Genomic DNA, 25,059 nt, shown 5'->3' with positions numbered 1-25,059 from the left:
GTGTTTTGAATTAGATGATTCAATAATCACAAATATAATTGCTTTCACTGTAAAGTCCTTATCTATCTCGTGTGGCTGGGACCTTGAACCCATCAGCCAATGACTTCTCAACCTCTTTAAGTTCCTGGTGCTGTCAGCACCTCTGCCTTAGTAAGCTTTTGATTTCAAATGACACCTATGTTTGTGGCCATGCCTCTCTGAACATGCCTAGTCATTACAAATGCTACCTGTGGCCATTTGTTATGCGTTAGTGGCATCTAAGTCACATAATGGCTAAATGGCAAAGCTGTTTATTCTTGATTTTCATGAATACCTTGAAATGGCATTGCATTCATCAAAGGTATTCCAGACACAGAGCAGAAAATGATTGGAGTAAAATTCTGATGCTATCCTGCCAGCTTTGTCTTTGTTGAAGGCTGGGTCTCCAGTCCTACGGATGCCACTAGAACAGACAAGCTAAATGCAAAGACTGAGGATACTCAGACCTGATCCGGAAGTGAAACAAGGAGCATGAATGTGATATAATAAGAGATTCCTGAAAAGAAGAATTTTTTTTCCAAAGGAAAACACTTGCAAAACTCTTCACATAAGCAATCAAACCAACCAACCCCCATATTGTTGACATAGTGTTCATTTTCTTGTTTGAAGTTTTTCTTAAAACTGAAACAACTTTGCTTTATGTGTGTGTGTGTGTGTGTACACATGCATGTATTTACTTATTTTGTATTGCTAGTGATTGAATCCTTGGCCTTGTACATGCCAGGTAGATACTCTGCCACTACATTACACCCCAATCCACATTTATTTTTTTAAACTACAATTTCACACTTATATATTTAGAAATATAAGAGATATGTCTAAAAATTCCCAAAGATTATTTCTTAATTTTACTTGAAAGGTGAAAAAATGATACATTACCTTTGAAACTAGCAGTGCAATGATTTCTTTCACAGTGTTGTCAATCAAGTCATCTATTTTTGAATGGTACTGTTGCTAGGTTTTAAAAGACAAAATGCATTAGTGGATACAGACATGCATTCTTTGTTGTAAGTCATGACTGCTCTAAAGCTACTAGTTATGGCATATCAAATTTACTTAAAAATGATCATTTTTGTACATTAAAAGAACAAAGCCGTGACAATGATCCATCCAGTCAACACTTTCTGCATTGCGGTTGGAAATTTTCCCATGTGCACTGTTGAGTTAAGCGGCTAATGGGTTATTACGGGGGGTGAACTGAGTTCTTGTCCTTATTCAGGCAGAGGAATGTGAAGGGCGCTTTTTGTCTTCTCCTCTGTAATGAAGGTGGCCCTGTATTTTTCTAAAGGGTTGGTTTAGCCAGAGAAGCAAGGAGACTCAAAAAAGATTTAATTAATACAGCATTTCATGTCTGACAACTCTCATTCATAAGTTATTTTAAATGTGCCCTAGAAATAAAATGTACTCCTGATTGTTCTCCCTAAAAGGACTTTTTGTCAGCCCAGGAGCAGCGGTGTATACAATTCTTAAGACATGCTCAAGCAAGAACAAAATTAAAATTTCATCAACAAAAGGGAATAGATGGTAACAAATTAATCGGCCATAAAAGGTACAATGAAACAACACTACTCCCCATAGCTTTATGACTGCTTCCTCATGAACAAGATGTCTTTAAATAAATACAAAAAAGATGTATTTAAAATAAACCTGAAAGACTCCTGCTTTTGCTTTCTTTAGAGAGATTACTAGAAGGTTCCTTTATTAAATTAGCAGAAGCTTGGGCTTCGTGGCATCTATTTAAACAGTAATTCATTCTTTGGAAGCATTTATCTGACAGCAGATTGTCCCCAATGGCCACTTCACAGAAAATGCGACTTGTAAAGACTAACCCTATCCTGATGATCCAAGGCTTCTAGGAACAGAGAGCATAATGCACAGACTGAAAGTCCTCGTGGCAGGATAAACATTAGACCAACTTCACAGCTGCCAGCTGAATGGTTCCCTAAGTTCTATGTATTTGAAAGCTATTTTTTCTTTCTTCGCAAAACATGTCTCAAAGTTTCCACACAGAACAAAACATCAACTCAGGCTTGCTTTGGAATACAAGGGAATGATCCCCATGCCCTCAAGGGCTCTAATAGTTAAGAGTGGTCATCATCTACTTGTGTAAATAATGAAGCAGAATGCTGAAGCTTGTAAGTTATTCTCTTTCTCTCTTTGTTTCCTCTCTCTGTCTCCGTCTCTGTCTGTGTATTGACACTGGTCTCAAATGAACCACATGCACATGACCACTGAGCTTTCTGGGTATGGACTGCTTGTCGGGTTCACTTAAAGCCATGCCGACTCCCACAGCTTTGTTCCCCAGAGGACAAAGAGAACGGACATTGGGCATAATGGGTGAATTTACACTGCAGGAGAGTTGGAATGTTCAATGTCGGCATAGGAAATGAGACAACAGAGAAAAACAAAGTTGAAGCAAAAGAGTGAAGTTCAGCCAGACAAGCTGACGGATAGGTAGTTGAGATTGAGATTTACTTAAACAGTTGATACTCTGGGCCATAAGCATGCTTCAGGGCCAATACCATCGTTTTAGTACTCCGACTAAGTGATTTGTAGGGTGAAACCCAACAGACACCCTTGCAAAACGGCCTCCCAGCTCCAGCCAAAAGCTGCACAAGTAACTGGGTGGTGAAAAAGCTTATGCAAATGAGTTCTGCCTCTCCCCTTTCATGTCCCTGCTCCAGACCTGTGTCTGTGCAGCACAAAGGAATGTAACAGCAGTCATGGCCCTACTGCGGGGGTGGAACTGGAAAGAGGTACAGGAGACAGGCACGCAGCACCATATACTAAATGGAGAGCACTCTACAACAGGGAGGTGCTACTGAGGCATGCAGACTCTCAAAGGTGTTCTTAAACATGCCTTGGCCTCAATGCTCTACTTGTCATGTATTTCATATTTCAACTCTTTAAATATTTAAAAAAAATATTTTACTTCATTTATTCTTCTTATGTGTATGGGTGTTTTGCTTACATGTATGTCTGTGCATTACTTGTATGTTTGGTGCTGCAGGAGGCCAGTAGAGGGCTTGCATTCCCTGGGTCTGGAGTTATAGATGGTGTGAACCAAAATATGGGTGCTAAGAATTGAACTCAGATCCTTTAGAAGTGCCGTCACTGCTTTTAACCACTGAGCCATCTCTCCAGCTTCCATATTTTGACTCTTAAGGAACAAAATATCCTCAGAATGCTATTACATACAAGATAGTAGAGGTCTACATGTTAAATTTTTGCATTGGACTAATCCTGGCAATTCTTAAAATCAGTGATGAGCTACTCAAGAAGCCATTTATATTCCTCTTATTGAAAGGCTCAGAAAGTCAATGCAGTCAAGACATTCTGATAATGTCAACCCCTGGGTGTACTTTCTTTGATCCCTGATCTAGACATAGAGAGGGAGAAAAGAAAAAAGGAGAGATAGAAATGGATGTATAAGGATGAGTGAAGTTAAATTGAAAAACAAAAGGATCAATATGTCTATATCTTTAATGTATGACTCCAGAGGCCATCAAATATGGGGGTGGGTCACTAGATTAACACAATATGGGAGTCTGCTGCTATAAATTCACCCCATCATCTGGGAACACCATCCAGGATGTAGTGTGAACATCCATATTTTATGTATTCATTCTGCAAAGAAGCAAACCATATGTATGGGTTATATGGGTATGCCAATATAGCTAAAAGAAAGCTAGTCAGTCACTCAATAGACTTGGTAGCTTCCAAAGATTAAAAAGTAACACTCTAAATCACAAAATAGCAACAAACAGAATTTTTCTGCAGAGCTCTTTTTATTGCTTAAGCTAAAACTGATAACACTGTTTTTCACTTCAATGAACAGATAACATTGTTGACAAAATTTTTGAAAGTTTTTGTTCTCCACTACAAAAACTTCTATAAATGGTGTGTGTGTGTGTATGTGTGTGTGTGTGTCTGTGTGTGCACATGTGTGTACAGGTGTGTATACACACATGCATGGGTTAGAGGACAACCTTGGGCCATTCTCTAGGAGTTTTTCAGCTTGTTTGTTGATACAGGGTCTATCACTGGTCTGAGGATCTCCATTTTGACTAGATATGCTAGCCAACAAGTCCCAGGGGCCCTTCTGTTTCTGCCTCCCTGAGCTCAGAGTGCAATCTTGCACCCAAGGCCTTTGCAGGTGCCTTCAGGGGATTGAATTCAGGACCTCACGCTCTCATAGCAAGCCTTTGCTGATGAAGCCATCTTCCTAGCTCCAAAACTCTACAAATTATTTTAAAAACATTTACACTTATTTTAAAATATTCTTATTAGGCTATTTCTGATTGGACTGCTAGTCCTAAGAACCACAGTGTTGGCAGAGTGTAGTTCAATTGCAAGCTGATTTTTTTTTCCACATCTGCCCTTAAAAGCAAACAGGTTATATCTTTCTTCTTCTGAGAATGAGCTTCAATTTACATTTGGACAATCGTTTAGAAATCCTTGCTTCAGAGCCCAGGCATATTTACAATCCTGGCATTGCGACACTCAGGTGGATATCATCATTTCACTGGACTGTTCACATGCAAATATATTAGAAATGGAGACTAACCAAATGCGGTGCAACCTAGACTCTGGCCCTTCTTTTGGGTTGCATTTTATTAGAATTGGTTTGCTTGTTCTGGGAATGGGAACATTCCCCTTTAATTGATAACTAATCCTGTAGAAGCAGGACCCCTGGCTCACCTGAGCTACTCATTAATTTGTTCACATTCTCACGTCTTCATTCCCAGTCAATGGGACCAGGGGGGAGTGGTTGAGAGCAGATGAATGTCTACAGCATAGGTAGTCATCTGCTTTTCTACAGTAATGGGTAATAAGGATTCCAAACAATGTGGTGGTTTTATGATCTCAACATCTGTCCTGAGGGACTGGCCTAAGTCTGCTGACTCATTATAAACATCTGTCACATGAGTAGACCATTCACTCACTAATCACTTCATTAAACCCTATTCTGGGCCTTGGAGAGAACCTTTACATCATCATGTGGCACATAAGAAAATAGAATTGCAATCTGGGGACACAGGCAGGTCTTTGGTGTGGTCAGGAGTGGAGGGACTTTTTAATTTCATCAATGACAATATATTAATAACAAATTACCACAGAGTTCAGTGAATTCACTTCATTTCTGCTGGGTTTAACTATGTAGTATATGCTTTACATGGTTCTGAATTGTCCATTAATCTAGTTTTGTGAGCAACTTCGTTTCTTTCTGAAACAACAATTTCAAAACCTGGCAGAGAGAGGTGGCGGAGGGGAGAGAGGTGGGAGAGAGGGAGAGACAGAGACAGAAAGAGAGAGGGAGGCCAACAGAGGGAGGAACTGAACAATGATGTAAGTGTATTTATTGGAGATTAAAAGCAACATATATGATCCTTTCCTTTTGCACTTGTTTACACTTTTCAGGGTTGCTGATAGGCTTTACACCTGCACATTTTGAACTGCATTAATTGTGTGAACGTTGTAGGGAACTAATTGTCTCTGGTGAGAAGGGACAGGTGCAGACACAATGAATAGTAGCAGATTACTCTTCAAAACGATTCACTTCTTAATGTAAAGACTCATTCGGCCACGTGACTGTCATTTGTGTGTGCAGTGGCTGTTTCTCTTTTTAAATACTAGATGGATTGTTTCTTAAAGCAGTGGCAATAAATCAGCCTGTTAATTTACTCAACACATATTTACCAAGTGCCTGGTATGTTGTCAAGTACTGTGTATATATTAAAATAAGAACTAGTATATTCACACTATTAGTGGGAAGATGATTCCATAATCTAGATGAGAAGTGAATGTGCTTATGAAGCCACTTAAGATGATATTCTCAGACAGTCCAAGGTTTACATCTGGGTATTGAAAAACATGAAGAGGTGATTAGGGGCCATTGGCATCCAAGCCAGCTGCTTACTCGTTTGGATAATTAGAGATAATAAATCATGTTGTATGTGATCAGACAATGATAATTACTGAACATTCTGTAACACTGGCAGATCTATTACTTACATATATATTTGTATGACTGTATCATGTAATATTTGGAATATATTTTCTCCCTAAATTGTACATAGTAAAATATGAGCACATATACATGAATATAAATGAAGTCAAAATAGCTAATATTTATATCTGGGTTAAATAAGAATTAAGCTCACATAGTAGGTCTTCTTAGCTCCCTTTGTAGTTAGCCAAGTCCTGGAAATGTTGCTAGCTAAGTAAGTAAGGTCCTGCAATTTGGTTTTTAGGTTTCGGCAGAGTGACTTGTAAGAACGAATATGGCCATAGAAGAAAAAATATTGAATAATGACAATCACAGAGTGCAACCTGGTCAGTCATGTCTGCATGAAAATTTGAGGTCCTGCACCTCCAAAAGTCGGGTAACACTCTAGGGCAAATCTGTTATGGGTGAGGGTGGGTCTCATGATTCAGACTGCTTCCTCCCTACTAGTGGAGGCTAGTGCCAGGTTATTGGGGGATTGTATCTCACTGAAATCCACATTTGTATTCTTCAGTATGAAGTGACCTTCCCTGTGGGTGTAGCCTCCTGATACCAATACTTAGGAGTTATCCTGACACAGGCTTCATTATCACCTAAGGCTCCAACTCTATATTCTGCAGAAAGTATAAACTGTATCTACACACTTGAAAATATTAAGTCACCTGCCTCTATATTTATTTAGACTTTCATTTAAAGGATGGCAAATTCTCTTGGTTTTTAATAATTTTATCTTTTAAAAGTATAAAAATAGTTTTTAGACTCTGTAGCCTGAAAGAAAAAAGTTTCTGCTTGACACCCTTTAAAGTACAGTATTTACATGGTGTTAACTTTGTAGATAAACATACTGAAGCCTAAAACAAAACAAAACAAAACAAAACAAAAACTCTTGAAAATAGAATATTATTTTGATTTGAAAATGATGAGAGCAAACAGTACGTAATTCCAAGCTGGGAGGCAGTGGTGCACACTTTTAATCCCAGCACTCTGGAGGCAGAGCCAGGTGGATCTCTGTGAGTTTGAGGCCAGTCTGGCCTACAGAGCAAGATCCAGGACAGGCACCAAAACTACACAGAGAAACCTTGTCTCAGGAAATAAATGTACATTATTCTAAAATGAAGATGTGCTTTTCCAAAAACAAACAACATCCACCCACCCCCCACGAACATAGAAAAATCCAAACCAAAACAAGACACTTACCCATTGACTCCTAAACTGGATCATGTGATGAAGGAAAAATAAAATAATGATGAAGGAGAACATAGGGAAGAACAAAGAAATGATGAAAAAAGTAATGACCATAGAAAAGGACACAAAATGTCAATGTAAACACATAAATCTCCAAAATACAGATCCATTTTCACCCAATCACCACTTTCAACAAAAACAAATCATGAAATAAGATGATGTTGCAGTTTTGAGTTTAAAATAAACAACCAAAAAATTAAAAGTGAAATAATGAAATTTGTATTAATGAGAACTAATGTTTTTATTAAATTTTATATTGCATTTTATTTTGTGTGCATGTTTGTGGGGTGGAAGTGGAGGTGGGTGACTTGGCGTTGTGTAGAGGTCAAAGGACAACCTGTAGCTTTCTCAGTTCCACTATGTGGGTCCCAAGGATTAATCTGAGGTCACTGGGTTTGGTAGTAAGTTTGGAGACCTTTACCCATGGAGCAGTCTCACTCAGCCCAGTAGTAACTAGTGTCTACTTGATCCTTAAAAAAGGAAAGTTTTGTATAAGTGAAGTTTTTCATATGCTATAATTTTTGTGACTTGCTTTTATGGATGCAAACTCTGGGTCTTCTAAATTTGCATAAACAAAGTAGGCAGGGTTTTAGCTTTCTCATTTGCTTGTAGCAAGCAAGGCTTATGTAAATAGTCAACACCAAAATGGTATATGGGAAATTAAAGACCACTTGGGAAGTTTTAGCAGGCTTATATACAAAAGGAGGGGCTGTCCAGAGCAGAGGGTCTTCCCTGCTGCACTACTGTTCTCTAGGACTTACCTCTTGCCCTCCATCCAGGGCACACAGCTTGGTGCTTTGCTTTTTAGCATCAACTAATACATTAAACATGGTGCACACAGAAGCTGGGATGCGCAAATCAGTTGTTTTGTTTGCCTTTTGCATCTTGAGTTCAAATGCAGTTCTTGTTCTAGTTTTAAAACACGAATTAGAGTAAGAAATCCTGATAATATGTTCCACCCATTTGGAAGAGTGAAATCAATACTACAAGATTAATAATATAAGACATGCAGATACAGATTAAGTAGCATGGCGGAGCTAGGGAGTGGGGCTTGGGCCAGGTGGGATGTTCTATGCAGGTGTCTCAAATAAAGGTTAGACTGAGATGTTTCTATAGAAGGACACAGTTTAAGTGTTCACCAGGTGGTATTTATGCAGCCACTCAAGACAATGCAGACACCCAAATGAAGCCTGTGGTAATATCTAATGTACTATATTTAATGGGAAAAAATAATAGCTGAGCTTCAAAATTAAATAATTCAAATCACAATCTTGCCATAGGAGGCATTTACATTATTCTAAGAACTAGACTTTCTTGGCTCAATGTGTTTAGGGGTACACAGTTGTTCCAACTAATATTTGACTGTTAATCAGGTGTACTCCCCCCAAATTCAAAGACACACATATAAATACATCGTAAGTAGAGGCACTGGAGACATTTGACTTATTAGCATATAGTGATGACTTTGTCAGAACTGTTTAACAATGAAAGTACATTTGCAGGACTCTGAAGTTTTTAATATTTCTGGTTAAGTGCCGAGGAATGCACATTGTTGCATCGTCTGATGTAGTTAGCAAATTCCAGACAGCAGTGAGTAACTTTGGAATGAGGATGTTGCTAATTGTATCTTAAGCTTACCAGGCCACTTCACTGCACACAGACACCATACATAAGGCATAAGAACTCAATAGACTGTTTCTGTATGTCTCAGGAGATGCTACTTTGGGAATACAAAGCACAGTACTCCCAGAGAGACATGTGTGGTAGATGTGATTAATACGGTGTAGGTGCTACTGATTAGAGAAATGGATGGGAGACCCGAAAACAGAATCATCGGATTGAGTTCATTAATGACATGGGTTCTCAGAATTAAGGTCAGAGAATGTCATGTCCAGTACATTCTGAAACAGTGGTTCTTACTCAGTTCTTCCCTGTGATAAGTAAACGGTACATGGTAAAAAGTGGCATCATGGGTGCTGGCATCCCAAGCAGCAACTTGAAACATACATCAATCTACCTTTTGACACAGGCCTCTATCATATCACTGGCCATAAGTTTAAGTCTTTGCTCTAAATGGTGGGCAAATTCTTGTTCTGGCCAATGTAGGTCATAGACAAACATTTGCAGTGCGTCAAGTTTCCAAAACAGATCTTCAGATGTTGTTGAGCCATTGCTAGAAGAAAAGGGGACAAACAAAGAGCATCATGAACTTCCAATGTTAACAACAACACGGACCACCCATCCATTGATTTCCCTTTCTGTGCTATTGCCATCAGTGAAGAGTATACCACATCCAATATCTCATGATCCAGCGTTCTCTTTGGTTAGCTTTCTAAGTCTTCCTTTCAGCTTCTTAATGAGGTCAGGTAAAAAGAGTATAAAAGAATAAATGCAGTATTGAGTTTTTGCAAAGAGGACTAGAATGGGTACAGAGGGGGAGGCTTTGCCCTGGAGGTGGTGGGAATGGGGGGTGGGCTGGGGGGAAGGGGAGGGGGCAGGAGGGGAGAGAACAAGGGAAACTGTGGCTGATATGTAGAACTGAATGGTATTGTAAAATAAAAAAAAAAAGAAATAAAGTTGTGCATAGAAGGACAAATATCTTAAGCATTCTTTACCAATTTCTAAGATAATGATGAGTACATAAAATTATTTTCTATTACAATTTTGAAAAAGTGGTTTTTTTTGCAAGAAAATTTATATGCTTGCACTTTGCTGTTATCCATGCTTCTATGCCTCGGTTGTCACTGTGGCTTCTATCTACAAGAATGGACCACACAGGAAAGAATAGGCTAGGTGGGAAAGCAAACCTTTACTTCCAGTTTGAACTGCTCTGTGCTGCTTCTAGCTCATAATTAAAACCTAACATTACGGAAATGCTCTAACACAGAAATAGTATTTGAGGTGCTCTGAAGTTGGAGCAAAATCATGCATTTCCAGTCTTCATGCATGACTTAGCCAGCATTCACTACGGTGAGAAAATGACTCTAGGAAACGGTATTTTCACACCATGTATGAAGGTAATCATCAGCAGAGTTCATATGTTATTTGAGCGAATGATACCATTTGTACTTTCCACGAACCAAGCATCCAGCTAACAGGATGACAGATGTTTGAAAGTAAAATGGTCCTACATTAGAACACATTGAGACCCAATTGTAAAATCAGAACAAAGCAGAAGTAAAAAGAAAAAAAATGGAGCAATGTTTGATTTATTTGTTCTCAGTGTTTTCATAATTGCTCCACATATATTACCCTAAATTTATATTCTTACTTTGCAAAACAAAATAAAAGAAATAAAACCCATTTATTATAAAGGCACACTGAAAAATTTAAAACAAATTATTTTAAACAACCACAATGTTGAGCTAAATATATCTTAATTGGCGAGTTTTAGAAAAATCACCCTTGCCCTGGCTAATTAAAAGCTTGGTTTCTGCCCTGCACCTTGGCCTTAGTGTCTCAGCTCTATCTCCAATTTAAGTTGCTATCCCTATCCATTCTGCCAGGAATTTCTCAGGATCTCCTGGCCTAGCCAAGTTGTCTTCAGAGTTAAGTTCTCAAGGGACCAATCATGACAAAACTGAATAGCACACACAGAATTTTACTGACTGATTGTCTCTGCACCTTAGTGTGTGCTGAACGCAGCATCAATGAAGTCCTGACAAGGCTGCACTGACACTCTTGTGGAAAATGTGTAATACAATACCCTCTTTACATGGATCACATGTACAAGAAAGACATGAGAAGAATTAAAGGCCAGGCATTCTCCCCTGCCCCACCACATCCACAGTGTACAGTGAGAAGATCTGTGTTTTAATTGGATGTACTTGGCAAGAGGCAAACCTGCTTTATAAATTTTGGAAGAATGTAACTTTAGAAATGTGCACGCTTTAGCAATACACCACCAACAAAATTATCATCAAAACAAAAAAAAAATCTCATAGTCAAGACTTCTATTAAGATTTTTATATAAAATGTGAGTTATACTTTATAAGAATATGAATGCTGTTCTTCTGCTTAATGCTATGCTAAAATTAGAGGCAATAAATGTGTCTAATTGGGAATTTAATTGGTCTAATAACTGTTTGCTATAATTAAATAGATGAAAAAATATAAATAGGTTTTCTCTGGATTTGCTACAGATAACCTGCAATTTACTCAGAGACTTTTCATTTAAAATTATTTCTAATCAGTGACCTAGTCCTAAAAATATTACTTAACAGATTAAAGAACTCAAATGTGAATAATGGATGCTGATATTTCCTAAGTCAGTAGAAATGTATCTTAATGGCATTCATCTGTATGGTTAATGACAATCATCTGTTGTACCACCCCTTCCCAAATGATGACTCTATCTACAGAGAGAAAGAGGAGAGGACTCATTTGGACCTTTCTTTTAAAAAAAATTAGGAGTCTTCTTCTTTTCTGGGAAAACACCAATATGGAAGATGACTCTGGTGTAGCTGGACCCGGAGGCCCAGGATTACGAGGATGCAGCAGCTTCTGCAGAGGATTCCTCAGTGGTCTTAAGGGGCCCTGGTCATAGTCGAGGCTGCCGGGATTGTGAAGGTAAAGATGAAGATAAGGAGTGGATCCCCATCACCAAGGTGGGCTGCATGATTGACTTTTTCCTGGGCACATTCCTAAAATATGAGGTTCTAAGGATCATGTCAGTGCAGAAGCAGGCTGGCCAGCGGACCAGGTTCAAGGATTTTGTTGATATTAGGGACTACAGTGGTCATGTTGGTTTTGGTGTTGAGTGCTCCAAGGATGTAGCCCCTGTCATCCAATGGGCCATCATCCTGGCTAAGCTTTCCACCATTCCTGTATGGAGAGACTACTTGGGAAAGAAGATTGGCAAGCCCCATACTGTTCCATGCAAGGTGACAGACCTCTGTGGCTCTGTGTTGTATGGCTCATTCCTGTCCTAAGAGGAACTGGCATCGTCTCTGCTCTTGTGCCCAAGAAGCTACTGATGATGGATGGCCAGTACCGATGACTGCTGCACATCAGACAGAGTGGCTGCAATGCCACTCTAGGCAACTTTGCCAAAGCCACTTTGTTTGTTTGTTTGTTTGAGGTGTTGGGATCAAATCTAGGGCCTCCATTATCGGCTTGCTGTCTTACTGACATTACCTTAATCCAGTTGCTCAATGTACTTTTTCACTCTACTAGCAGTAAAATCTTTAATTTTAACACAAAATGGAAATGTTTCTGGTTCCTCCACATTTTATAACAAATCATCAAAAACTGAATCACACAGTAGGAAGATGAATACAAATGGAGACCATTATGCTAGGTAAAGTACACCAGGCTCAGAAAGACCAGTGTCACATGGTGTTGCCCATACTCTGAACTTAGACTTAAGAAAAAAGAAAAAAACCAAAAAACCAAAAAGACCTGAAAGCAGAAGGGGGAAACTATTTGGGAACAAGAAGGGGACCACTGGGAGAGGAGGGGACAGGAAGAGTAGGGGAAGATGAATCAGAGCAAAGTATATGATACATGTGTGTGAGACTTTCGTAGTGAAACCCATCATCTTGTACAATAAACATACACCAATTTAAAATGCAAATGGCAATAACATCATAACATTATGAATGATCGTGGTCTCTGTGACAAAAAGAATCTGATAATCTTTTTTTTTTTTTTTTTTGCTTTTTTTTTTGTTTTTTGAGACAGGGTTTCTCCGTGTAGCTTTGCGCCTTTTCCTGGAACTCACTTGGTAGTCCAGGCTGGCCTCGAACTCACAGAGATCCGCCTGCCTCTGCCTCCCGAGTGCTGGGATTAAAGGCGTGTGCCACCACCGCCCGGCTAGAACCTGATAATCTTGGTAAATACAATGGTGATCAACTTGTTAAACACATTTTTTTTTATTCACCTATGACAATGAAGCTATTATTACCCGCTTGCCATGATTCCTGTCTTCAGATTTACCTCACTTTGTAAAGGGTCTGAGGAACAACAATAACAACAACAACAACAGGGCTCAGGTGTCACACAAACCTTCAAGCTAACAGAATGACAACAAGAAACTAAATTATACAGGATAATGTCCACAACACTGTCCTAGTAAAATACAGATGGAGAAGGAGGAAGAAGAGAAGTAAAGTTCTACACCAGTATAGATGAAAATCATAAAGATAGAAAGGTTGCTTATACTGTAAGGGTAATTTCTGAGCATACACAGAAACCGCTCTATATATTCCAATGGCACTAAGCATCTAAGTCTAAGAAAAAGATTGACATGCAAGACTCTATCCCAGTCATGCTGCCAGTCCAATAACGATGTGTAACTTGGGAGAATGCTGCCAAACTTTTTCATGTTATTGCTGCCTCTCTTGGTCTCTTTCTGTCTGTTTTCTTGATTGTACGTATACAAGACAGAATAGATTTGATGGTGGGGTGGGTACAGAGACGGCTAGTTAAGTTTTTGAGCAGTCTATTTTGTTGAAACACAATAAAATGTGAAGGGAGTGAAGGGCTTTGAGGTCCAATGAGTGTGGGTTCAAATTTTTGCCTATCACTTATAGTTTGCCTATCCCTTATAGTTTTTTCCTTCTCTTAATTTCCTTGTAAATGACATTTCTTTAATTGTGAAATGGAGATAGTGACACTTACCTTACAGAGTTGCTATAAGGATAAAATGAGATAAAGAACTTGGCACTGTACCTAGAACACAGCAAATTCTGAATACATGGATAAATTCTCTGTCATTTTTTTATTTGTGCTAACTGAATTAATATGAGATCCTGGACAAAAGACTTTATTGTCCTTTTACAGTTGTAAACTAAGTGTGTAACTTCATTAGATTTCAAAAGAACAAAACTGTAAATAATAATGATGGGACTGATAGAAACAATCATAATACAGAGTAGTAATTATATTTTTTTGGACACCTAGCATGTTCCAATATTAGTAATTATTTATAGAAACTTTAGGATGTGCCAGATACTTTCATACAGTGCTTTTGCCCCTCTCCCACAAAACTGTTCTTATATTAGGAATTAACCATTTTTGAATGGCGGAAAGTGAAGCTAAGAAAGATATATGATTCATAAGTTAAGGTTTAAGTTGAGACACATTCAATTTTAGAGCCCTTTCCCCTAATGACTCTTAATTGGTCTGTAGTAGGCAGGCTCACTACAAGGTGGAGTAAATAAATATGGCTTTTAATGGTATCAAGACTACCTTAAAATTGCAAGGTACATCAACTAAATCAGGAAAGGAATGACAGAAGAACCACCCGGCATTGGGAACTGTAGCTTCCCTGCAAGGTCTAAATTCTGCTTCTTTAATGTTAACACTAAGATAAAAAACAAACAAGATGATATAATTACAATCCTCTCTCGAAGGCTTTCTTCATGTACAACATCAATGATGTGAGCAGTAAGAAAGCTGAACTTAAGCATCCTTGAATTTACCACAGATATCTACATGGGAAATTCAGGATTGTACTACTTAGGAGCAATTCTACATCCTGGGATTTAAAAAAAAAATGACATCTGCTACACAGAACAGACATGAACAACATAAAAACCAATGCGATTTCTTTCTTTCAACCTCTATCAAAGTATTATCAATATGCCAAGCTCAGCTTAATAGCTTAAAACACTCAAACGAATAAAGCCAAAGACAGTACTCCTCGACCAACAGTGATAAATGCCATGCACTCTGAACGCATCTGCACGGAAGACAGCCCAGGCCATGCACTAGCTAACACAACACCAGGAAGTAAGTGAGGGATACACACGTGGACTCATATAAAGAAGCCATCCACGGAGGAGTAGAAAAGCTAGGAATCTGTGGAAGATTAAGAGGCAGACTTGGAACTTTTGGAAGAGCTACATTGGGAAGACTGTTGGCGATATTCCTGTAAAGAAACAAACAGCGTGGGAAGGGGGCACCATAAGCAATAACCTTGGATGGCTGTAGGTCAAGTCATAGGGTCGGGACTGAGACAGGTGCTTGGTGGGCACCACGGTACCTACTTGACAGGCTGCCACGTCTCCTGCTCAAAGCCTCTGTGAATTGACTGGGCGATGGCAGACTCCATCAGGTCAACGTAGCGGACCACCAAGGGCACGAAGATCTCTTGCAAGTGTTTGTGAAATTTCCCGTTACACAAAAGCGCTGAAATAGGCAAGCACAAAAGGGGTTCGTCAGAGGGATAACATCAGTTACTTGGGAAAAAGACTAGGTGGAAAAAATTTTTTTCTTGAAAGAGTCTCACATGGGAAAACTGATAGAATGCACATAGATGATAATGGATTTTGGTCTTGATATTGAATATCATATCATGGAAATGTCCTCAAAATTATAATTAGCCTTACATATATGCCTGTCAAAACAAAAATAGATTATATTTCTGTAAAATGTTCTGAGCAGGTGGTATGTGTGTACTTCCTCAGAGATTTAACACATAGGCACATGACCACTTACTGTAAATTCAAGGGAGTTGCTGCCTCCACAGAGGGTCCTGACACATGTAAATGCAGCAATTAAGCAGAGTCAGAATCCCCTGGTTAGGTTGTGTATCACAGAAGCGAATGCTAAACCTGTTCAATTATACACAGTAAGCTTGATTACATCTAAGAACTACGCTTTTGAATTCACTTGGGAGGGTTGCTGTGGCCCTCCCAGAAATATCTATTTTGATTCACGACTTTTTTAGTTACTTGGAAATTTGTTTTTGAGTATTCAATTTAGTTCATTACCTTTAGTGTTTTGGGTGGTTCTGGAGATTGAACCCAGAGCTTCTAGCGTATTAGGTAAATGCTCTACCACTGACCTAAACTTTCAGTCCCAATGCCTCTGTATTTAAAAACAGCACATTCTATCCTTTTTATTTTTCAGTTTCCCATTAGTCTGAAGAATTAAGGTTTGGAGCACTCTTTGTAGAGTGATTATAGGAGTCTTATATTTGTTCTACTTGGTTAGGACTGTTGGTCAGGGTGTGCCTATCACTTCCTGGAGATGGATTTTCCATGAAAAGCTTACAATTTCATTAAGTCAAGTCATAGCATGAGGCTAAGCTGAACCTAGAAAGAGCAGGCTCTACAGGAAGATACTAAGCAAAGCTCACTGAGATTGAAGGATTTTTAATTTTTTTGATTAATATTACTATGCATTGCAAATGTTTCTCAAATGAATATATCCTAAATACATTTATGAATGCTTTATATCTTCAAAATGAAAATGTACTCATTAAAAATATATAGTTATCATACCAGGTGGTGGTGGTACATGCCTTTAATCCCAACACTCAGGAGGCAGAGGCATCTGTGAGTTCAAGGCCAGCCTTGTCTATGGAGCAAGTTCTAGTATAGCCAGGGCTACACAGAGAAACCCTATCTTGAAAAACATTTTATATATAACATATATTACATATAGTATGTAATATATATATTCATTGGTCAGGAAAGGCATATGTGAAGAGATGCAATGGGATTTAAATTTAATCTAATAGTTTCCCATGGGAGTTCTGTAGTGGGGAGGGGTTTGCCAGGTGGAGGGAACAGCAACCTTAAAACTTCAAGGGGACTGAGCTAGTGTCTTACAAAGATAAGGAACACAGCCAGGAAAGGGAAGAGTAGTTTTGGGGGGTGGATCTAGGTTTTCTGGGCACAATGGCACTTGTCAGTAAAGGAGTGGCATGGCCTGGTCTTTCTGGTCACTGTATGGCAAATGGAGGTCACTAAGAAGAGAGAAGAGGTGGCTAGTGACAAGCTCTTGGTAAAGGGTAATGGTGGCTTGAAGATGTCAGAAGTGGAAGATGTCAAAAAACAATCTTTCATCAATTTCACTTACTTTAATGGATTTGAATATCTGCACATGTTGAACCTTAACAAGTATAACCTGTAGGAGCTCCAACAGCCTGGTCTTACACTCAATGCGGCAGCTTCTCGCATTATCTTCTTTACACAGAAATGAACAGAAGTCTTAATGTCTTAAGACTTGGACAAAACACATGACATTCACTAACATGACATGTACAGGGAATGCTCTCAGTGTTTTTCTGTGACTCTTAAGTTTGTCGGAGGGTGGAGAGACATGGACTTGTGAATGTGGAGTAGAAAGTAACACTAGATCCAGGATATGCAATACTGATTTTGTTCTAGCTTTCATACGGCTTAGTTTTTTTCTTGTAGCTAAAAACCAAACCAAACCAAATAAATGAACAAACAAAAAACCCACCTTTTTTTTTGGAAAAAGTACTTGTTACATACAAAGGAGGACCTGAGTTTGGATCTTCAGCGTCTATGTAAAAAGCTGGGCACAGTGGTGCACATCTGCACACTCAGTGTTGGGAAGCAGAGAAAGGGTATCTTACGGGCTTGCCTGGCTGGTCCATGTGGCCGAATCCAGGAGCTCCAGGTTCATCTGGAGACACTGTCTCCAAAAAAAAGGGCATACAGCAATAAAGGAAGACACATGACTTGGACCTCTGATCTCTATGGGTGTACAGGCATACACACTAAAGAAATCTTTTCTTGCTTATCAGCAGGCAAAAGGTCTTTTATTTAGGTGGGGAAAATCATATTTAGTTATAAATGTGTTACTGAGAGGACTAATGTTATCTTACGGTATTTTCATTAGTACACAGAGGGAAGTTGTTTCATTTATTCCCAGAGATTCAAGTCACAGAACTAGGAGGCGCTGTCTAAGGTGTAACTCAGTTACCCTTTAACCAAATGTCACCTACATAAAGATGCTATGCTTTAAGGGTAATACATTCGCACCTGAAATATCAAAGCCATTATGACAGCCCAACTAAGAAATATAATGAGTGGCATGAGAGATGGCTCAGAGGTTAAGAGCATTGGCTATTCTTCCAAAGGACCTGGGTTCAATTCCCAGCACCCATATGGCAGACCACAACTGTCTGTAACTCCAGTTCCAGGGGACCTGATACCCTCACACAGACCTACATGTAGGTAAAACACCAATGCACATAAAATAAAAAAAAATTATTTAAAAAAAAAGAAATGTAAAGAAATCTTATTGATTGTATCTTTACTTAAGACCTCTCCTCCTCGACATCGGTATTTTTGGAGTGCCAAACTCTGTCACTTACCTGTCACAAAAAACCTAAGAAGAAAGGAAGGTTTCTTTTTTAATTATCAATAAAGAAAGCTAAAGTTCAGAGAGATTAGGAAATTTACCTAAGGTCATTTAGTCACTAGGCAATAGAACCAGGGTTTGATACCAAAACCATATGTTAATCTCTTTATATCATAAAATCTTAATTCTTTTATTTAGGTTACCATAAAATAGTGCCTGTCTGTTTGTCCATCTATTCCTCCATCTGTCAACCTAGCATCAGTGTACTGATATCTTTTAAGGCCTATCAATATAGTGAATTGCTTTTATAAGAAAATTTGTAGGCTGATAATATCATCTTTATTAAAACCAGGCAGTTTCACATTGCTGTACAGCAAGACTGTATGGCTAAACTTTATTCTTATGGTGCAGCATTGATAAAATAGCAAGAAAGAAAGAAAGAAAGAAAGAAAGAAAGAAAGGAAGGAAGGAAGGAAGGAAGGAAGGAAGGAAGGAAGGAAGGAAGGAAGGAAGGACGAACGAACGAACTCTATTTAGGTTTTCCTTTTTAAGCATACTATTAAGCACTGTTACCATTTTACTATTCCAAGATAACTAAACAATTTTAACAAATTATTACAACTACAAATGAGCCTGCAACTCTTCAAGTCAAAAGCTATTTTCCTGAGAGATTAGGTACTTTGGCAGTGAAGTCACAGCTTAATAAAAGGCAAAAGTCTAAAATAATTCTATTCAATGTTGTTATTAAACATTGCAATAATTCTAAGTTTAAGTAGCAGTTGACTCAAGTCTCTAGCAAGTGTTACCTTTAAATATATATGGAAAGTACTGGATTCATTGTCTTGTCTGTTTTGATTTTCATTTTTGTTATTTTGTTATTTTTTTCCTATTTTATTTGTTTATTATTTAGTTTTTTAAGAGCAAGAAATAACTTGAAGTTGAGTGGGATGGGAGATGAAGATCTGGGCGGATGTGGGGGAGTGGCAAGATTATGATCAAAAACATATTGTATGAAAAAGAACTAGTAACTTAAAAATATATTAAAATACGTAAAACTATTACATTAAATTCCCCAATCTCTGTATTTCCATCCTGGAGTGAAAGTGGAGATTTCCTATTTCATCTCTACACAAGCATCACAGAGGTGAGTACCACAAGCCTTTTCTTCACTCCTCACATCCAAGGAGTAATCCAGCCCCGTGTATCTTCTGGCACCTGGCTGGTCCTCTGCTCATCTCCACTGCTGCCACCTAATCTGTTCTGCTCTTTTGTAATGACTCATGCCGTCAGTTCCTGATTGGCCTTTGAGTTCCTACTTTTCCCTTGGACAGCTCACCTCTCGCTGTGTCAAGCAGAAGGGTTTATAAAAAAATGTAAAACTATCCAACCCCGCCAGCACAGTCTTTCCATGTGCCCCTCCAACAAACCTGAAAGCTTCAGCCAGACACGAAGTCCTCAGTGATGCCCTACCGTGACCTCTCCAGTCCATTTTGGGGCTTGTGTCCCATATTTCCTTCGGCATAAGCTTGATGATGTTCTCGAGTTACTCACATCCTCATATCATTTCACAAAAACTTAATCCTGCCCCCTCTTCCTTGACTGGTTATTGGCTTTCTGTGCTCAAAGTCCCGTTAGTTGATGTCTCTTTCTCCCTCTATACTTCTCCTCTCCTTCCTCCCTATGAGAGCACTAGTACTTGAGGTAGGGATCATAAGTTTTCTCAGTGAGGTAACCCAGACTCAGAAGGACAAACACGGTATGTACTCACTCATAAGTAGATGCTAGATGTAAAGCAAAGGATAACCAGACTGCAACCCACAGCTCCAGAGAAGCTAGGTAACAAGGAGGACCCTAAGAGGGATGCATGGATCATCCTGGGAAGAGGAAATAGATGAGATCTATATGAGCAAACTGGGGATGAGGCGGGCAATGGAGGGTATGGGATGGGGGATGAGAACATAAGGGAACAGGATGGTTGAGCTGGAACAGGGACAGAGTGGGAGAGCAAGGAGATACCATGATAGAGGGAGACATCAAGGGAACAGGGAGAAACAGGGTGCTGGGGAAGTTCGCAGGAATCCACAAGGATGACCCCAGCTTAGACTACTAGCAATAGTGGAGAAGGTGCCTGAACTGGCCTACTCTGGTAATCAGATTGGTGAATACCCTGACTGTCATCATAGAGCCTCCATCCAGTAACTGATGGAAGCAGATGCAGAGATCTACAGCCAAGCACCAGGCTGAGCTCCAGGATTCCAGTTGAAGAGAGAAAAGAGGGATTCTATGAGCAAGAGGCATCAAGATCATGATGGGGAAATGTACAGAGACAACCAAACCAAACTAGAGGGAACTCATGAACTGTGGACCAATAGCTATGGAGCCTCCATGGGACTGGACTAGGCCCTCTGCATATGTGAAACAGTTGTTTAGCTTGACCTGCTTAAGAGGCCCCTGGCAGTGGGATCAGAATCCATCCCTGCTGAATGAGCGGGGTTTTTTGGTGCCCAGTGCCTATGGTGGGACACTTTACACAGCCTTGGTTCAGAGGGAGGGGCTTGGACCTGCCTCAACTAAATGTACCAGGTTCCACTGACTCCCCATGGGAGTCCTTGCCTTGAAGGAGGTGGGAATGGGGGGGGGGTGTGCGTGGGTTGAGGTGGAAGGCTGTGGGGGGGGCAGGAGGAGGGAGGAGATGGGCACCTTTGGTTGGTACGTAAAATGAATAGAAAATTTCTTAATAAAAAAACATCTGGGACACAATAAAAATTTCTACAAATTCAAAAAAAATGTTTTCTCAGTATTGAGCTGAGACCTGGCTTACTGTTGTGTTTAGGTGTTTGATGTGTGAATGAATATTTGGATACAAGACTAAGTTACTATATCTTTTCTTGGAAGACTGCATCAGATGACAGCTATCTAGCCAATTGAGGCTGGAATATCCTTCACATTTTATATAAAATATATGTTATTAGATGATGCTGTCATGATAAATTCTATTATGATCCATAAATCTAAGCTCTGGCTGCTAAAATTTCTACTGGATAGGAAGATCTCTTATTTTAATGAATATGGCACAAAGAAATTTTTTTGGTCAGTTATTCCTGCTAACAATACGATTATTTCATGCATAATTTGGAGAAAATGGAGATTAGCTACACTTTCTTAAAATTTTTACAACAAATAAAGAATTTTGGCTAGAAGTTTGCTCCAATTTCAGCTGACGTTTGCCTTTAATTTTTTTGGTAGTGCTGGGATTGAACTCAGGGTCTATGTACTTGCTCTAGCAATGTGATCTATCTCTTGCCTTCCTTTTTGATTTTGATTTTAAAGCCACATTTTAAAAAACAAAGAAAAACTGGCAGTATTTGTGTGTATTAGAGAGAGGTATAAAAGGAGAGAGAGAGAGAGAGAGAGAGAGAGAGAGAGAGAGAGAGAGAGAGAGAGAGAGAGAGAGAGAGAGAGAGATGGAGTGAGGAGAGGGAAAGAGGGGCCTGGGGTGAGGGGAAGGGGAAGAAGGGTCCAGTGACAGGATGAGGGGAGATGGATGAGAGGCAGAGGAGATACAGAAAGCACCTGAGGTGCAGGCAGGAAAGAGCAGGAAGAAGACAGATAGCATCCTCCTGTGTGGGGAAGGCAAGGCTAGGGAAATTCACACCTGTCTGTCAATGTGTGCGCTCCTCTGCTTGCCCATATGCCAGCTTTCACCCTACTCCCATCAGACAAAAGACCCTCTCAGAGGTAGCCTGAGGCATCCGAAGTCTTCTCCCTGTGAGTATAATTTGCTGCTGTCACCTGTCTAATCCGTGGCTTTACGTGGCACCACTACACCGATGGATTGGAAAGGCTAAGTTTTCATCCTGGCTTCATCCAAGAAAGGTTTCGTTTGTTCTTATTTTCCTTGCTGCGTCGTCCTGGCTCATTGGCCTGGTTCCCTCTATGTTGAGCAGACTGGCCTCAAACTCTTGGTTTGAGGCACCTCCCCCTCAAACGCCAGAGTCAAGATTATTTCTGACATTGTACTCCAGATGCGGGAGTGCAATGGATTGGCCTGGAATCTGAAAATGGACACAGCAACGTATGTGTGGTTCAGCACCTAATTGGCTGACCAAAACAACCATTTCTCCCCAAAGGTTCCATGTACCCAAATAGCAACTTGCTAGAGAGTAAAGGAACATCCCTGATACAACAAAGTCTTACAGAACAAGTAAAATGACAGGGAAGAAAGCAAAAGGCTTAAATAAAAGCAAAACTCAGGATGCAGAGGGTCTAATTAGTTTGAACATCTCCAATAATTAACAAATAAAAAGTACTTGACATAGGCTTTTAATAGTAATATTTCAACACACTTTAAACTATGATCCAATTAATATAAATTACTGAGACAATGATTCCTGGGTAAAATGAATAGGCAAATGAAGTGTTCAGGCATTGTTTTTAGGGTAAACATATGCTGCTCTCTCTTGAACTATGTAATCTACTTCCATGTTGCTGTTCTGTCTTCCAATTAGTTGGCACTAGTGGATTACTGGTAAGAATGATTATCCTCCCTCAAATTCTAATTAGGTATTTTATAAGTAAAAGCATAATTCGTGGATAGCAAAAGAATACAAACACCACCACCCACAAGACAAACCAACAGACTTTGCTATAAGATAATTACTCAAGGAAATACAAATTCTATCAATATGAAGCAAGACTTAGTGGACTAAGATATAAAATTAATAGCTATTCTTCAGTTTCTATTTGCAAAGAACAAAGACAAGCAGCACAGAAAACCCGAGTCAGGACTCCAGGAGGGAAGTGAGGAGACTTGTGGCTGATAGCAGCACTGTGCACCCAGCCGAGAGCCTGGCATATTAGATGCACACTCAATAAATGTATTTCCTGCATGCACCTTCTAATGGAAGTTATGATAGCTTCCCACTCAATTTAAGTAGAAAACACAGTGGATTTCATTAATTGTTCATTTATATTTTAATACATTTATTTACTTACGTGTGTGTGTGTGTGTGTGTGTGTGTGTGTGTGTGTGTGTGTGTGTGTGTGTGTAATAAGAAGACAGCTTGTTGGAATCAATTCTCTCCCTTTACCATGTGAGTCCTGCAGATTGAACTCAGGCATTAGACTTGGCTGAAAATGCCTTTACTCACCGAGCCATTTTGCTAGCCTTAATCAGTTAAAATTTTGAAAAGTAATTTTATATAGTTTGTCAATATTTAACTTATATGCTAACTACCAGACTTTGCTCCTAAAATGATACTTAATTCTTCCTTTCCTCTTACTGCACTTGCTAGAAGACATAAACAGATACATGTATGTACATAACATACCTACAGAAAGGTGACAATGGAAAGCTCAGATGTTACAGTGTTTCTTACTTTGGGTGCAAAAAAAGGTAAATATATCTACTGTACAGATACATAGAAACAATCAATATAACAAATCCAATTTTGTAACTATAATGAAAACTTTCAGGGAATAGAACAGATACATCTTTTATAACCATCTATTATTTTATAGTTAGTAAAGAAGAAATGTCCTTATTGGTCACTAGTTTCCATACTTCTTAAAGATAGGAATCATTTCTTACTTGTCCACACATTTTGTTTCTTATGGGTTTTATTCAGGCATAACTCAGTATGAATTTTAACCAAAGCTCAGAAGGACAATGCCTTACTCTCTAGCACTCCTCAGGCTGGCTCTGTGAGATTATGTAACATCAGAGCCAGAGGTGAAAGTTTGATTTTATTCCATCTGCCACAGCTTTCTGTTATTTGCAATCATGTCTCAAAATACCTTCTTCCTTAATGGGAGCAAGTGTGTGTGGCTGTAGCATGATCAATGTTAGTCAAGCCTGGGGTTTTTGAGGTTTAGAAACAGAATTCATAAATGTTTTCTGTAAGTGTGCTGTGAGAGACACAGGCACATATTAGAACAGGCTGTTACCTTTAAGCAAATAAATCCTAAGTAAAGTGAATGTAGATTGAATTGTTTTAGAAATGTCTACATTATATATAGAAAGTGAAGTTTTCCTGTGGAATTCCATTGATGGAAAACGCTACTGTCTGCTGCTTTTATAACTCTTTCATTATTCTGTTCAGGAGAACAAATTCTGTTGAATAATTTAAAATTCAATCATCTCCAGGGATTAGCATTAAATACATTTTCCTATTGGGTGATCATCCTATCGTTCACAGAGACGCTATCCCTGCAACTGCTGGCACACAGCCTGGGTAAAATGCAGAATTTATGTCATTTCTGCATTGTTCCCTGTGTATGTATATACAGATAACTCTATAAACACCACTTCGTGGATTTCAGACACACAGCTCATTTAAGCACTGGGGGTGGAAATGACACGCAGGTGTCAGCCCTTCATATTTCAAAGCTTGAAGATTAACCTAATATATAATATGGTGACCTAACAGTTCTTCATTTGAAAGAAATTCGAAAAATAATCTCTGATACTGCCTAAGTGTGAGAATAACCCAGCGGGATTTCCACCTCTTCATTTCTTAATGAGTTTTTTGATAATGAGAGGTGACTTTGCCAGTCACTCTGGGCTCTATTATGGCTAATTTGACTCCTCTTCACTCTCCTTGTTAATTATTAACACTAGCCTTTTTATCCTCATGAGACCAAATTCCAATTTTTCCCTTTTTCGATTTTTATGAGCCCATCTTTATGAAGGTGAAAGTCTTGGG

At 39.1% G+C, this 25,059-nt stretch overlaps 1 protein-coding gene across 9 annotated transcripts in view; it reads right to left on the bottom strand.

The window, feature by feature from the left end:
* Nucleotides 1–25,059, bottom strand: part of Cadps2 (calcium dependent secretion activator 2) — a 544,863-nt gene that overhangs the window by 59,018 nt on the left and 460,786 nt on the right. For 3 of the 9 annotated variants that reach the window (XM_016006862.3, XM_016006865.3, XM_076566152.1), the window contains 6 exons: nucleotides 15,283–15,424; nucleotides 15,045–15,164; nucleotides 9,309–9,464; nucleotides 8,053–8,200; nucleotides 7,244–7,258; nucleotides 919–993 (listed from right to left, as the gene is read on the bottom strand). In XM_016006862.3, the coding sequence (XP_015862348.3) occupies nucleotides 919–993; nucleotides 7,244–7,258; nucleotides 8,053–8,200; nucleotides 9,309–9,464; nucleotides 15,045–15,164; nucleotides 15,283–15,424 (656 nt within the window). The remainder of the gene's footprint in view (nucleotides 1–918; nucleotides 994–7,243; nucleotides 7,259–8,052; nucleotides 8,201–9,308; nucleotides 9,465–15,044; nucleotides 15,165–15,282; nucleotides 15,425–25,059) is intronic. The other 6 variants (XM_016006864.3, XM_076566155.1, XM_076566153.1 and 3 more) reach the window with 3 other exon arrangements.

The sequence above is a fragment of the Peromyscus maniculatus genome, chromosome 3 (genome assembly GCF_049852395.1).
Source record: "Peromyscus maniculatus bairdii isolate BWxNUB_F1_BW_parent chromosome 3, HU_Pman_BW_mat_3.1, whole genome shotgun sequence".
Lineage (NCBI taxonomy): Eukaryota > Metazoa > Chordata > Mammalia > Rodentia > Cricetidae > Peromyscus > Peromyscus maniculatus.
The sequence above is the reverse complement of the archived record's forward strand: the minus strand, read 5'-3'. Positions and strand labels throughout refer to the sequence as shown.